We start from the raw sequence: 14,537 nt of genomic DNA, 5'->3' as shown, positions 1-14,537 counted from the left end.
GGAGTGAAAGAGACAACACTTGTTTTGTCTTAAGATAGAAAACCTCTGCTGGGGTAGTTCTGATAATGGAGTTTAAATTTCCAAAGTCCACTTTTCTTGTCTCACTTAAGGAGAAATTCTTCTCTGTAGAGGAACAAGGACAGCTGTATCCCACCTTATTTTACTTTCCTTCTTCTCAGACTCTATTCATGTTCCATATATTCATGTTACCATAGTTAAATATAACGTTTTAATTTCCAGATAACCTATGCCATCATTTTCAAATTCCAAGGCTGTTTTTTTGTCTTATCTGCAACCAGTTGAAAATTTTATAAGTTACATGGGCAGCTTGGCAGTGCAAGAGTTCTAAATTTGCACCTGCAAGATTGTCATTGAAGATCTCGTTCCATATTTGCTTGCTCCTTATAGGCTCAAATGAAATTGAATTATGCACAAAAAGAATTAAAAGCTAAAGAAGCTGAAGTTAAAAAGATGGATGAAGGCTACAAGAAAGACCGAAAAGCATTTGAAACTGTCGAAAAAATGAAAATGACCCTAGAGAAACAGATAGAGGAGCTGAACTATTCAGGTCTGTACTTCTGATGCATAATTTTGGGGCAATCTGAAAGTAGTACAGAAATGTGAGTTGACCCTGACTCAATGCCAGGTGTTCAAAGCTGTTCTACCACCCCCTTCTCAACTCGACAGGAGATATACATGGCAAAAACTCATGGGTTGAGATAAGAACAGGGAGTGATCACTTGGCAATTGCTGTCATGGGCAAAATAGACTTGACTTGGGGAAATCAATTTAACTTAATTTACCAGGCTCTATTTAATAATTTGATATTCTGTACCTCCTCTCTATGAGTGGTGCAGGGGGATATGGGATGGGGGCTGCAGTCAGTTCCTCACATGTTGTCTGCCACTCCTTCCTCCTCGGGGACAGGACTCACACTTTTCCCCTGCTCCACCATGAGATTCTTTCCCAAGGGAGTCTGTCCTCCCTGAACTTCTCCAGTGTGAATCTTTCTGATGGCTTGCAGTTCTTCACAAACTGCTCCAGCATAGGTTCCCTCAGGAACAGGCTGCTCCATTGTGTGTCCCGTGGGGACATCCTGCCAGCAAACCTGCTCCAGTATGGACTTATCCGTCCTTGGGTCTGCAGGTTCTTACAGGACCCTGCTCTAGTGTTGGTTTCCACAGGCTGCAGGTGGATATCTGCTACACTCTGGACCTCCATGGTCCATATTGCAGGGCACAGCTACCTCAGCAGTTTGCACCACAGGCTGTAGGAGAATCTCAGTTCTAGTGCTTGGAGCACCTCCTCCTTTTCCTTCACCGGCCTTGTTGTCTGCAGGGCTGTTCGTCTCACATATTGTCACTCCTCTTTCCAGCCACTGCAGAGAGGTTTGGCCTTTTTTCCCCCTTCTATAATGTATTATCCCAGAGGCTTCACCACCATCAGTGATGGTCTTGGCCTTGGACTTGGTCAGTGGTGGCTCTTTCTTGGAGCTAGCTGGAGGATGCAGAAACAAATGAACACAAAAAAATTTATGCTCTGCTTCCCATCAGGAATTAGGAGGCAATGTTCAGCCACTTCCTGTGAAGTAGGACCTCAGTATGCAGTTCTTGGAAGGCTGTTTTGGAAGACAGAGGTCTTAATAATGGATACTCCCTTCCCTCATCCTTTCTCTTACCTTTTACTGATGAGCACACCTTCATAATAGTATGGAATATCCCTTGGACCCCATATTCTGTCTATGTCCCCTCCCAACCTGTTTCTTACCCACAGGCTTTTGGAAGGGGGACTGGAGAGAGAGCCTTGGTGCCTGTGCCAGCATGTTTAGCAGTAGCCAAAACTGTGTTACAGTTACTGTATGCCTGTTTAGTGGAAACACAAAGAGCTGCACTTTGAGGGCTTCTGTGTGGGGTGTTAACTCCATCTCACCCAGCCCAAATGCAGGAGGGGGATGAAAAATGAAGTACACTGCTTTCATGCATAAAGGAATTTCTCTGATCTAAGCTCTGCAAACTCTTAAACTTCCACAGAAAGCAGCTTGAAATAATTTGACTTTAGCAACTTTGGGCTGAATATTTTGAAGTTTGGTGGCACAATCAAATTTCACATAAAATTAGATGGAAAAGAGGACCGACTATTGCTTCCTGTTATTACGTACCTAAAACACCTCTTATAGTTTGTTTCTTATGCTAGGTAAAATTGGTTTCTGACACTCCTCCCAACTGTTATCTAATATTCCAGATTAACCTTTACAGAAGAACATTACACTTTAAACTTTTTATTTGTGTATTTGGTGTCACAATAGTATTAATTATTTAGTCTGAAAATTTGCAAAGTATTTTAGAAAATCTTCTCTATATATATGTAAATAAACAGTGTAGGATTTTTAAGATAGTAGATTTCTCTAGTAGGTTTCTCTGCTCTGAATATGTCTACTGTTTGTGTTCAACTCTGAAGAGGAGAAAGGAGAGGCCCTCCTAGCAAAAAAGAAGGCATTGATTTCTGATATCAACCGGCTAAGAGAACTGAGTGAAAATTTAACGGCAAAATTTCCTCATCTACAGTTCACATACAAGTAAGATCTCTGTGTGATCCTGAAAGATGCTTGAAAGGGTTTTTGGGGACCTTTTACCAGATGATTCTATCAGTGTCTTAGCTCTTGCTTTGCTTTTAGTGCCAGTGAATAATGACTGTCTTACCCATGCTGCAAAGTGAAGGGGGGAAGGTGAGGGGGAAAGTCAGGAAATGTTACAATCTTGTCAAAGTCACTAGAATTTAAAGGTTTTGTCTGATGGCATTTTCAAGTCATAACTTCAGTAGCCAGAACCATAGAATCCAAAGGTCTAAACTGGGAAATATATAATCATTGTTTCTTGCCTTTGGACACAAGTAGACTTCCTCTTTGGAGGTCAACTTCAGTCAAATATCCATATCCCCAGGTTTAATTTTTTATGTAATAGGCTGAACATACTCCTATAGCTGTGGTAATAACAGAACCCGTTGGAAAAAGAAATTGAAAAAATGTGTAAATAAATCAGGATTTACATCCTTTTAATGACTATGTAACTGACTCTTTATTATCAAATCTCTTCCTGTGAAGTATTTGACAGGTTTTTTTGTTAGGGATTCTTATTCTGATAGAATTTAGAATTGCTTATATGAGAACAATAAGCATCATGGGTTTTAAATAGAAGTTTTTTAAAGATGTGTGAGAGGAAAACAAACGTGATTCATAGTCATAATTTATATTTCTTTTAAGACATCCAGAAAAAAATTGGGATCCAAACCATGTGAAAGGCCCTGTTGTGTCTCTTTTTACTGTGAAAGATCTATCCAATGCCAAGGCCCTGGAAGCGGTGGCTGGAGGGAAACTATATAACATTATTGTGGACACAGAAGTAAGTTTATTGTGTTAGTATAGAACTTTGAATTTTGACATGTGGTTGTATGATTCAGGGTTGGCAAGCGCGTGCCTTGTTACAGAATGCTTGAGAGTTTGGGTTTGGACCCATGTTCCTGTTTTAACTGGGTCAAGAAAGTGGTGCACAGTTGGTGGCAATGATGTGTTTTTCTTCCAGTGCCCTATTGTCTCACTTTACAAAATCACTTGTGTACTCAGGTATGCTTTGTAACTATTTTTCATTTGAGGTTACTGGCAAAAAGCTTTTAGAAAAGGGTGAACTCAAGCATCGCTACACCATCATTCCATTAAACAAAATTTCAGCCAGGTGTATTCAAGAAGGCACAGTCAAGTTGGCCCAAAGCTTGGTATGTAAATGAATACACTCTTTACATTATATTACTTCTGTCCAGTTTTAATTTTCTTTCTGTACTACAAACCTGGAATTCTTAATGGTTATTATTGAGTGAATTTCTTTTGGGGGTTTTAGGACATACTGATTTTGTTTTCCTTTGTATCCGTTCAATTTTGTGAGCTTTAAATGGGTATTAATTATTCCACTTGTAGCTGAAATAGTTTTAAAATGTAGTGATACATTAGTAGTGTCTTTTGTTGATAATAAAAGACAGAAATCAAATTTGAAACTTATAACTTAAGGCACTCTAATTGCATTTTATTTGATTTCTAGGCTGGCTGCGATAACTTGCATTTAGCCCTTTCTCTAATTGTATATGAACCTGAACTGCAGAAAGCAATGGAATATGTCTTTGGAACAACACTGGTCTGTAATAACATGGATAATGCTAAGAAAGTGACTTTCGACAAAAGGATAATGACAAGAAGTGTTACTCTTGATGGAGATGTGTTTGATCCCCAAGGAACTCTGCATGGAGGCAATTTCTGGTTCTATTCATATAATACTAATAATATTGTGTGCCTGTTGATATGTTTACTGCTCTTGAGTATTTTTTATAAAAATGAACAGTAACCTTTTTGTTTAGACACATACTGGGAATAATCTGTTTGAGCTAAAGTTGTCTTGAGCTGAAATAATATTAGTTAGTTTAAGAAAAAATTACTGACAAACCACATAAAGTAATTTAGATTTTAAATACTTATATGTTATTAGACTGTGTGATCCTCTTGGAAGCAAAAGTGCTTGGAATTCAAGCACTACTTGAAGTAATTCATCATTGGTTTGTGATAATTTAATAAATTATGAAAAATTAGCTATTTGCATAACACATGCATTTGTAGTATTCAGAGCCTGCAAAACTAAGTTATGGAACAGAGGAGGTAGTCTTTCTCCTCTGAGAACTCTAACTTTAGCCTAGCTGCCATACCTGGTTCTCAACTAAAAGAAATCATCAACCTGCCTATTGGTTAATGTTTAGAATTTGCAATTGCCAATGGTAATGGGTCTAGTGACAATTATCCTAGCTTTTTAATTTTTTTCATTGAACAGGTGCCTCCTCACAGGCTACACCAATATTGTCTAAACTTCAAGAAGTGAAAGATGTTGAAATAGAACTCAAGAAAAAGGAATCTGAACTTGTAGCTGTAGAGAATGAGTTGGCAAGCTTGAAGACTGTTGCTGAAAGGTAGGGTTTGCACTATACAATGTGTAATTTATCTTAATCTGACTGAGTAAATTTAACATAATGAATTGTTTTGGGAGGCCATAGGCTTTTTGAGAATGTAATATGCAGGAAATAATTCCCTTCCTCCCTCTCCTCCCAATATAATTAGCAAGTTCAGCAATCAAAAAGCAAATTCAGTTTTAAATAACACATGCAAAAAACCTATGTTTTGGATAACACAGGGTAAAAAAAAGGGTACACATTGATGTCTAATTGAAATTAGTTGAATTTTCATGAAGTACACAACTGAAAAATGGATCCGTTCTAAACTTAATTTTAACATCTGTACAGAATTCCAATTTGTGGTCAGTCTTACTTTTCTTGCAAGAAAATAAAATCCGAGTGCTACTGCTGTAAGCATTTAAATTAAATAATTTTAAGTATATTTGATTTTCATCTACTCAGTTATTGAATACCATATTAAAAAGATGGAAGAGAAAAATATATTTAGTCAGTTCCGAAAAAATGCCATAAGGAAGGTAGTGTTGCATAACATGCTGTCTACCAGCTGGATTTATTTCTTCAAATCGTTTTGAGCTGCAGTAGGCTTCCAGAAACATAGCCAAGAGGAGGAAAGAGCTTTGGCTTTTAGATATCTTTTCTTTAATTATTCAGCTAACATCTGTCATGCTGCCAGTTGGAAAAAAAGTGGTCTGTGAATTGTTGCCAAATTCCATGAGTTGCATTTGTTTTAATGTGTCAGATCCTGGCTAAATAGCAGGACCTGCATATATAATAACTTACATGCCTACAAGCCTCACAATTATCATTAAAGCAATTCTGTTGGATTTTCATTCATCTAAACTTATTTGCCCTACTCTCATCACTGTATTTTACATGAGAAATGGAATATCTATATTCATCTATTCAGCTTTGAAAGTGAGATGCTGGGTACCCTTCCATATAGCAGTGTGTCACTATTATCTCCAAAGGTACCAGCAACTGAAGCAGCAATTGGAGATGAAGTCTGAGGAAGCAGAGCTGTTGCAGAAGAAGCTTCATCAAAGTGCTTACCACAAACAGGAGGAAGAACTGCTTGACCTGAAGAAAACCATTGGTGACAAATGTCTTATTCTTTTAACTGAAAACTAGTTGCTGAGAATGAAATGGATACCAGGCTGTTAGAGTAACAGAATCTTTATTTAAGAAAGAAGTACTTTTCACTTTAAAAATACTGGTTTTATATTTTGGAACATTGTAACAAAGAATCATGGTATGCTTGCAAAGGGGCGATTCACTTAAAGGTGGTCATTCTCTTATAGTAAAGGTTATACTCTCATTTAATGGTTTTTATATACTTCGTAATAATGGAAAATACATCTTTGCAGGGAAGTTTAAAAATGGATTTGATCCCATATTTGAGTAGTCTTGGCTTTTTTTCAAGCTATCTGTTTCTGTAGGTGCTTAAGGTTAGTAATACAGTAATATAGTTCGCATAACAAGAAAGCATTGGAAAGAAACAGTGTTTCATATAGCTAAGGAAAGACAGAAGTGCACAAAACGCAGCAACGAGTAAAACATCTAAAAAATGGACAGAAGTACGTATCTAGACATAGTATTCTAGGGAGGAAGTGACATCTTGTTAGGTACCCATCTGATTAATTACTTCTTGATCCTGAGACTTGACATATTCTTCCCTCTGCCAAAAAAAAGGGTCACCATTTCATAGTGGCTGTTTGCTCCCCTACCAATAACTGGCAGCAACAACACACTCTCTTAGAGTAATCATTGAAATATCTCTCTTTAGCAACTAGTGAGTGTTCAACCACTTCTTTTCTGTTGGAGGCAAAGTGAGATTTATTTCAGTTGGCATTTAGGATGTAAATTTAAAGATGAGAACAGTACTTAATCTCAGTACTCTACTTCTTGATTCAGCATCTTGTGAAGAGACATTAAAGAAAACTGAGGAGAGCAAAAAGAAAGCGGAAAAAAAATACAAGGAATTAGAGAATAAAATTAAAAATGCAGAAGCAGAGTGTCTGAAAGAACGGAGTAATGCGGAGCAGAAACTAGAAAATGCCAAGAAAAAGGCAGATGCTTCAAGCAAAAAAATAAAAGACATGCAGCAGGTAAAACTTCACTTCTGTTGGCAGTTCTCTCCCTGTTAAAAGTGGGCACAAAAATCAGAAAATGTGATTTTCCTGCTCTCAGTTTTGGGACTTACTATATTACTGTGTAGTCACTGACATAGTCACAGACTGAGGTTTTTTGTCTTTTTCTTTCTTTGTTTTTGTGAGATTGCACCCTTGCTCAAGAAATTGGGTGTTGTTAATCTTCTACAGCATTTACTACATCAAACTGAATCTGAATTCTCTCCATTTAAGTAAAGCTAATAAATTGGAAAACATCTTTCTAGGAAGTCGAAGCTTTAGTTCTGGAACTTGAAGAGCTGAAGCAAGAGCAGGCCTCCTATAAACAACAGATAACAGCTGCAGAGGAAGCAATCAAATCCTACCAGGATCAAGTTGAGGCTATGGTGGCTGAAGTGGCTACAGCAGAGGTAAAAGTGAATAATTTCATTATCCATTTTCATGTTGCTTTCTATGTGATCCTTTGAACCTCACATTATAATGTGTATCTTTTCCTGCAGACTTACTTGCCACATTCAGTCAGCCCAGGCAGTTATTTTTTGCTTCACTTTCACATGTGAATTTTTTCTTTTTGCTGTGTCAGTTCTAATACAGCTTTAATGCCACCTTTAAAAGAGGCCAGTAAATGTCTGCTGATTTGCTTTTCCAGGAATCTGTAGAGAGAGCACAGAAGGAGCTTGCCAAGCAGAAGGAAATAATTGCATTACATGATGATGCAATTAAAGACAAATGTGCAGAGATGATAAACTACAGAGAACAAAATAATGAATTACAGCTTAAGGTTAAAGAATTGGACCATGGCATCACCAAATGTCAACAAGAGGCTGCTGATGCTGCTGCCAAGGTATTTCAAAATTGTGCTTCTCTTCACATCTTGTGATCAAGAATGGTCATTTCCCTTGCAAAGGAGATAGCCTTTTTTCTTTAAGCACTGTCATATTTGCAGCTCTCAATGTGAAAAAAATTTATCAGAGGAAGAGGGAAATTGTACATTGTAAAAGAGCTAATCTGTGTGGAGTAACAGAGGATAGATCACCATGAGAAAGCGATCAGTAAGAACATTCTGATTGTGTGGACAAATTAGATAACTAATTAAGGAAGGTAATTCCATGATGTAGTGACATTGTTATAGTTCAGATGTAGAAAAAACGGTGCTTCAAGTAAGTTAGATACATTAAAGCTACCTTTAATTCTTGGTTTGTCCACAATGAAGGAAATCACACAAAGCAGGGGTAGAAGAATTAATGTGGTAATTTCAGAATGTAGGTGGGGTTGGTTTGTTTGATTGGTTGGTTGGTTGGTTGGTTTGTTTTGGGTTTTGTTTGTTTGTTTTAATTTTCAGTTCACATTTGAGAGGGGTGAGGGAAAAGCCTCAGCAAATCTGTTTGTTTACAGGTGGTCAAAATGCTGAAAGAGTACAAGTGGATAGCTTCAGAAAAAACACTCTTTGGCCAGCCAAACACAGCCTATGATTTCAAAAGTAGCAACCCTAAAGAAGCAAGTCAGAAGCTGCAAAAATTGCAGGAGCATAAAGAGAAGTTGGGAAGGAATGTGAACACGAGGGCTATGAACATGCTTTCTGATGCAGAGGAAAGGGTAAACATTCTGTGATTTAATCTGTAAAGATTGGGCCAGCTGGTCATATGGTGCATGTGCAATATATACAGATTTATATAATGTAGCTTTACATTTTCTTGTGCTCTATTTCTCAATACTCCAAAAATAAAACTAAACCTTCATGAAAACTAAACCAGGAAACCTTTTGCTGGTTCTTTCATACTAATCTTACATCTTTGAACTGTTTGGATGGTAAAAAACACTATTTTATTCGTTCTTATCCCAGTTCACCCTGAATTGAAGCATTAGCAAGCTTTGTGGCATCCGTTAGAGTATCTGAGAACAATATACTGTATTAAAAGCTGCAGGCCAAAACAAAATTCATCCTCAAGCCTGATAGCTTGATGGTGTAGCAAGGTTGTCTTGAATAAATCTGCATCTTCAGGCTATTCCAGGATTGTCTGAAAATTGCCCACTGATCTTATCCTTCAACTCTTCTAGTACTGTTTCCTCCTATCAGCCTCCAGAAGCATCCTTTCTTCTATGGAAAAGCAAATTAACTTGGAAGTGCAACTTTCAGAGTAATGTTGTCCTTCTCCTTTGCTGATTGTTGAAAATTCTGATGCTTTAATTTGCAAATAATCCCAAAACTTACATCCCTCATGCAGCTAAATAAATGCACTGGATTTTAATCTTGTGGTTAATAACTATTTCATAGCTACACAATGATACAGTGAAGCTGTAAGATTAGCACAAAATGCATTTGAGCACATAGCTCATTGAAATCAATCTTTTCTTCTCATTTCACCAGTACAATGACTTAATGAAGAAAAAAAGAATTGTAGAGAATGACAAGATAAAAATTCTTGCAGTTATTGAGGAGCTTGACCGGAAGAAAAAACAAGTTTTAGATATTGCTTGGAAAAAGGTATGATACTTGAAACTTATCTTAGATTACTGTTTTGCTTATTTCCTTGGGAAAAAATGTCTACTTTCAGAATTAACATCCCTGACCTATATTTAAAAATAACAACTTTATTTCTCCTGTTTATTCCCACTTTTGAGAATAAGACTTGAATTCTCTGAAAATTGTAAAGGCCCAGTTAAACCTACAAAAGTATTTTCTCATTCCTTTTTTGGTACCCACAAAAATTTCATGAAGGTTAACACATATTGAAATTCAATTGTGTTTTATTTTTAGTATTTTTACTTTTCTTAAACCAATATTTTACCAGAGTTAAAATTTTCTGGTTCTATGTTGCCTTCTATGGTGTGGGGCTGTGGACCTGGGGTACTGTTCCTGTTACTGTCAGGATACATAATACTGGGGTAGAGCAATGCCTGGTTTATGTTTTTGTTACCTAGGCACTCTGCCTTTTTAGCAGGTCTGTCATATAATGAATTATAACAAAAGTAAAACATTTTCCCTTTCTACATAGAAATCTTTTGACACTTTCTTTTCTGCTGTACCAGTAGAACTTGTGCTTTTTGGCCTTTGAGAAAACTGATTTTAACCAAGATTAAATTGCACATAGATGAAGTATCCATTTAATTATTAATTATCCTGCCTGTACTTAGGTTATCACTAACAAAATGGTACCTTTTCATTGTAAAAATCATGTTTGGCAGAAATTAGTGAGCTGTACTGCAAAAGCATCACACATGGTGGAATAAGTGTGTTTTCAGATAAATTCCTAAACCTAGGAAATTGTAATCTGCATTTACAAAGTTGCATCCCAGCCCATACCTGGACATTGTTTAAGTAAACCTGGAAAGACAAAGAGTCGAGAGGATGCAAGTATGTATCTCTTACATGGTGCTTATACTTTTAGTAGTCCACTAATTGGGAGAAATCACAATTTGCCAGTTAATAAAACTGAGTTAGGGTGTAACCATTTCCCCTGGCTGATAGCATAAAGAAGCCTTGCAATATATCTTTCACTGGATTCTTCTAAAATGCTTAGTATGAGGTGTCATATATGCTTTGGTGTTGCTTCTCTCTTCAGAGATAAATAAAATAAACAAATAAAATTAGAGCTAGTGTTTCCTCACTGTCCTGTATGTGACATGAGAAGTCACCATGTTGAACTGGGAAAGATGTCTTGATTGTCGTGCTACTCACTACTAAGTTTTTCACTCTGTGCTTTTCATCCAAAGCATGTTCATACATCTTTTCTGGTCTGACTTCCAGGTGAATGAAGACTTTGGTTCCATTTTCTCAACACTCCTACCTGGAGCCAGAGCTACGCTAGCAGTCTCTAAAACTCAAAATGTCATTGTTGGTATGGAGTTCAGAGTAGCCTTAGGAAACACCTGGAAGGAAAACTTAACAGAACTTAGTGGAGGACAAAGGTTGGTGAATTGATTTGTTTTCCATTGTCATTGTGTATGTAATGTTATGTCTAATTAATTAAAGTTCTGAAAAGCAAAAAACTAATATTTTCCTTGTCAGGGAACTCTGCCTCTTTCTAGATGGACTCAATATTGGAAGCACTATTAATACATTTGGACTTAGAACAATGCTTTGCTTAGTGTAAGATAACAATCAAGATTTTACTCCTGTCACACATAAATGACAAAAAAAAGAGAACTGAATGGTGAGAAAACCACATTTAACTCTAGGTAGAACTAACAATGTTGAATTAAACGCTCCTCTCCTTGAGTTGTAGCCACAAAAATCTACATAGGCGAGTATTTCCCTGGCATAAAAGTAGTGTCAGGGCAACAGTTTTCTTCTCCAGTGCCTATGGCTATCAAGTAGGGTATGTACTTCTTTGCAACTTTTAAGGAAAAAAATACTAACAAACTGAAAAGCAGAAACAGAATTTGGGGAGAGGTGAGAGAGATACAGAACTTCCTAAGGACAGAATACTTGGAAGAACCAGGTGTGGAAAAACTCAGAAAAAAACTCATTGCAAAACTCAGAAACTGGAATTAGAACAACAGCATAATTTTAAATAGCATCACCCAGCTAACGTGATCTTTAAGTAAGAAGTAATATTTTCTGTTTGTGACAGAAGACTTCACATTTTGAAATGGAAAATTATCATTCCATCTCCTCAGAATCATAGCAGTAATGTGGTTTTGAGGGACCATTTTAAAATCATAGAATCATTTAGGCTGGAAAAACTCTCAAGCTCATCAAGTCCAACCATTAACTTGACTGCCAAGTCCACCACTCAACCATGTCACTAAGCCCCACATCTACATGTCTTCTAAATCTCTCCACCAGTGCTGACTCAACCACTTCTATGGGCAACCCATTCCAATGCTTGATAACCATTTCAGTGAAGAAATTTTTCCTAATATCCAATCTAAACTTACCCTGATGTAACTTGAGGGCATTTCCTCTTGGCCTATCTCGTTACATGGGAGAAGAGGCCAACCCCCACCTGGCTACATCCTCTTTTCTGGTAGCTGTAGAAAGCAGTAAGGTCCTTCCTGGGCCCCTTTCTCTCCAGGCTAAACAACTCCAGCACCTGCTCTTCATCAAGACTTGTGATCCACACCCTTTATCACCTTTATTGCCTTTCAACAATTGTTTTCAAAAGCCATAGCCTTTCAGATGAAATTAAATCATAATTTTCTTGTCTCCGTACCAGATCACTGGTGGCATTATCCTTGATATTAGCCATGCTCCTCTTCAGGCCTGCCCCTGTTTACATCTTGGATGAAGTGGATGCAGCCCTTGATCTCTCTCATACCCAGAATATTGGGCAGATGCTTCAAACCCATTTCAGACACTCCCAGGTATGACTTTGAAATTATTGTAATAGAATGGTTTGGGTTGGAAGGGGCCTCAAAGACCATCTATATCAATCCCCTGCCATGGGCAGGGACACCTACCAGGCCGGATTGCTCAGAGTTCCATCCATTATTTCCAAAGGCAGTCTGGCTCTGAGCACTCTGAGTTGTTTACCTCTTTTATTCTAGGGATGTGTGTTATATATATATATATATATATATATATATATATATATATATATATATATGACTTATTTCAGCTGGAAGCTAGACTTACATGGCAGTGGTGAAACTTGAATATTGTTGCTGCTGTTGGTTAAAATGGAGCAAGAGGGAGGAGTATCTCTGATACACTTAGTTTCAGACAAGATCCTGAATTCTTTTTAACTGGAGATTAAAGATGCCTCATGTTGACCCTCTTGAAATAAGTCATGCACTACTGGAAAGGATCTCTGTATCACTGTGACCTTGTCATGAAAAGAAAGGCAGTACACATCTCTGTTAAGGACTTGACCATTCCAAATTATGAATGAGGGAGAACATTTGTTACCAGTGTTGCAAAATTATTTGAGTAGTATCTTTTGACTAGGTAAGATCCTACATTCTTTCATAATTAGTGGCACAGTTTTTTCTGTGTTTCCTTCCATCATGAACAGGCATCCTGTATTGTGGACTGTGTATCCCAGGCCAGGTGCTGGGAGATGGACAGAACTGTCATTAACTGCAGAAATAGTGGGTGTACACTGACTGTATGACACATTCTCTGGGGCCTTGGTTAGTTTTAGAATATTTAAGAATATTACTGAGGTATTAGCCAAATGAAGGAAAAAGAGTCATCTCTTTGGAAGCCTTTTCTGGTGTTGTTTGGATAGCAACATTTATTACATGTTTCTGGTTTGTTTCAGTTTATTGTGGTGTCCTTGAAGGATGGAATGTTCAACAATGCAAATGTCCTCTACAAGACCAGGTTTGTGGATGGCATATCCACTATTGCAAGATACAGTCAGACTAAAAACAGAAAAAATGAGTCTGCTCCCAATAAAGCTGAGAAAACACATAGAATATTGAAGGAGATAAACAACATAGAAAGTTGGGAAGAAAGACCCCACGAAGGGGTCGTCGATGTGTAGTAGCACCTTCTTAAGTGTTCCCTATTTAAGTTTCAAATTTCTTTCCTAATTAGAAAAAGTTTTAGCTGTTAGTTCATACCTGAAGCTTTTGAAGATCTGAAGTGCATGGGAAATAAGTCTGTAACAGTCTGTTCTATTAAGTAAGCTAGACAATTTTGGTCCTGCTTCCTTTCATTCCTGTGTAATTCCTGTCATTCCTTTGTAATACATACAAATAAATGTATAGAAGCAATAGTTAAAGCTTTTGTATGAGGAAAAGCTGTTTCAGCTACCTGTGTTCTACAGCATTCAGAAGACCTGTTGCGAAGTGTAGTAACAGTCTTCCTCACCTGTCGTCAAATTCCAGACGAAAGTGTCATACCAATTTTTGTTGGTATGTAATTTTTTAAGGAGCAAAGCAATCAACAACTAACTCCCAAGCGATTTTTACAATTTTTAACCTTTTTTTCACTAAATAACTACACAACGCGGCTGCGTGTGTGCTTTCCTTCATCAAATTCTTAACTTAACCTGATGATTGTATCCTGCAGCTTTCACTGGCCAGACATGTCAGTGAGGCTGAGCCCAGACCACCTTTATCACAGCACTGCAGAGGAGGTCTCTGCTCACCACAGCAAAACCCACCATGGTCTGTGCATGGTGGGTAGATGGTCTGATCGCATTTCCCTTGCTAGGTTCTGCTTCAGCCACTTGGTGGCCAGCATCAGTGAGGTTTGTGTTTGTGTGCTGTTCTCAGCTGATTTCATTTGTGTCCCCTCCTTTTTATTCCTTTCTGAATACTGGTTAGAAAAGTACATATAATTGAGGATGCACTGGGAGGAGAAATGTGTGCATGTCTGGAATAATTTGGAAATAGTGAAGTTCTTGAATATTATTGTAGTAAGTCTTCAATCTCATGGCCTCATCTACCATATGTATGTAACATATACAAGACTGTATATATAATAAAGGCAAAGAATGTGTTTGTGTAATCTAA

General features: G+C 37.5%; 1 protein-coding gene across 1 annotated transcript in view; it reads left to right on the top strand.

Moving 5' to 3' along the window:
- SMC2 (structural maintenance of chromosomes 2) overlaps window positions 1-14,537 on the top strand; it is a 21,619-nt gene extending 7,082 nt beyond the window's left edge. The window contains exons 11-25 of the mRNA XM_086868341.1: window positions 409-568; window positions 2,458-2,575; window positions 3,260-3,398; window positions 3,649-3,768; window positions 4,089-4,293; window positions 4,866-5,001; window positions 5,973-6,097; window positions 6,916-7,109; window positions 7,397-7,540; window positions 7,780-7,974; window positions 8,526-8,726; window positions 9,499-9,615; window positions 10,879-11,039; window positions 12,290-12,437; window positions 13,337-14,537. Coding sequence (XP_086724467.1) covers window positions 409-568; window positions 2,458-2,575; window positions 3,260-3,398; window positions 3,649-3,768; window positions 4,089-4,293; window positions 4,866-5,001; window positions 5,973-6,097; window positions 6,916-7,109; window positions 7,397-7,540; window positions 7,780-7,974; window positions 8,526-8,726; window positions 9,499-9,615; window positions 10,879-11,039; window positions 12,290-12,437; window positions 13,337-13,561 — 2,388 coding nt within the window. The 3' untranslated portion in view covers window positions 13,562-14,537. The remainder of the gene's footprint in view (window positions 1-408; window positions 569-2,457; window positions 2,576-3,259; window positions 3,399-3,648; window positions 3,769-4,088; window positions 4,294-4,865; window positions 5,002-5,972; window positions 6,098-6,915; window positions 7,110-7,396; window positions 7,541-7,779; window positions 7,975-8,525; window positions 8,727-9,498; window positions 9,616-10,878; window positions 11,040-12,289; window positions 12,438-13,336) is intronic.

This window comes from Cyanistes caeruleus, chromosome Z (assembly GCF_971803275.1).
Source record: "Cyanistes caeruleus chromosome Z, bCyaCae1.hap1.1, whole genome shotgun sequence".
Taxonomy (NCBI): Eukaryota; Metazoa; Chordata; class Aves; order Passeriformes; family Paridae; genus Cyanistes; species Cyanistes caeruleus.
The sequence above is the reverse complement of the archived record's forward strand: the minus strand, read 5'-3'. Positions and strand labels throughout refer to the sequence as shown.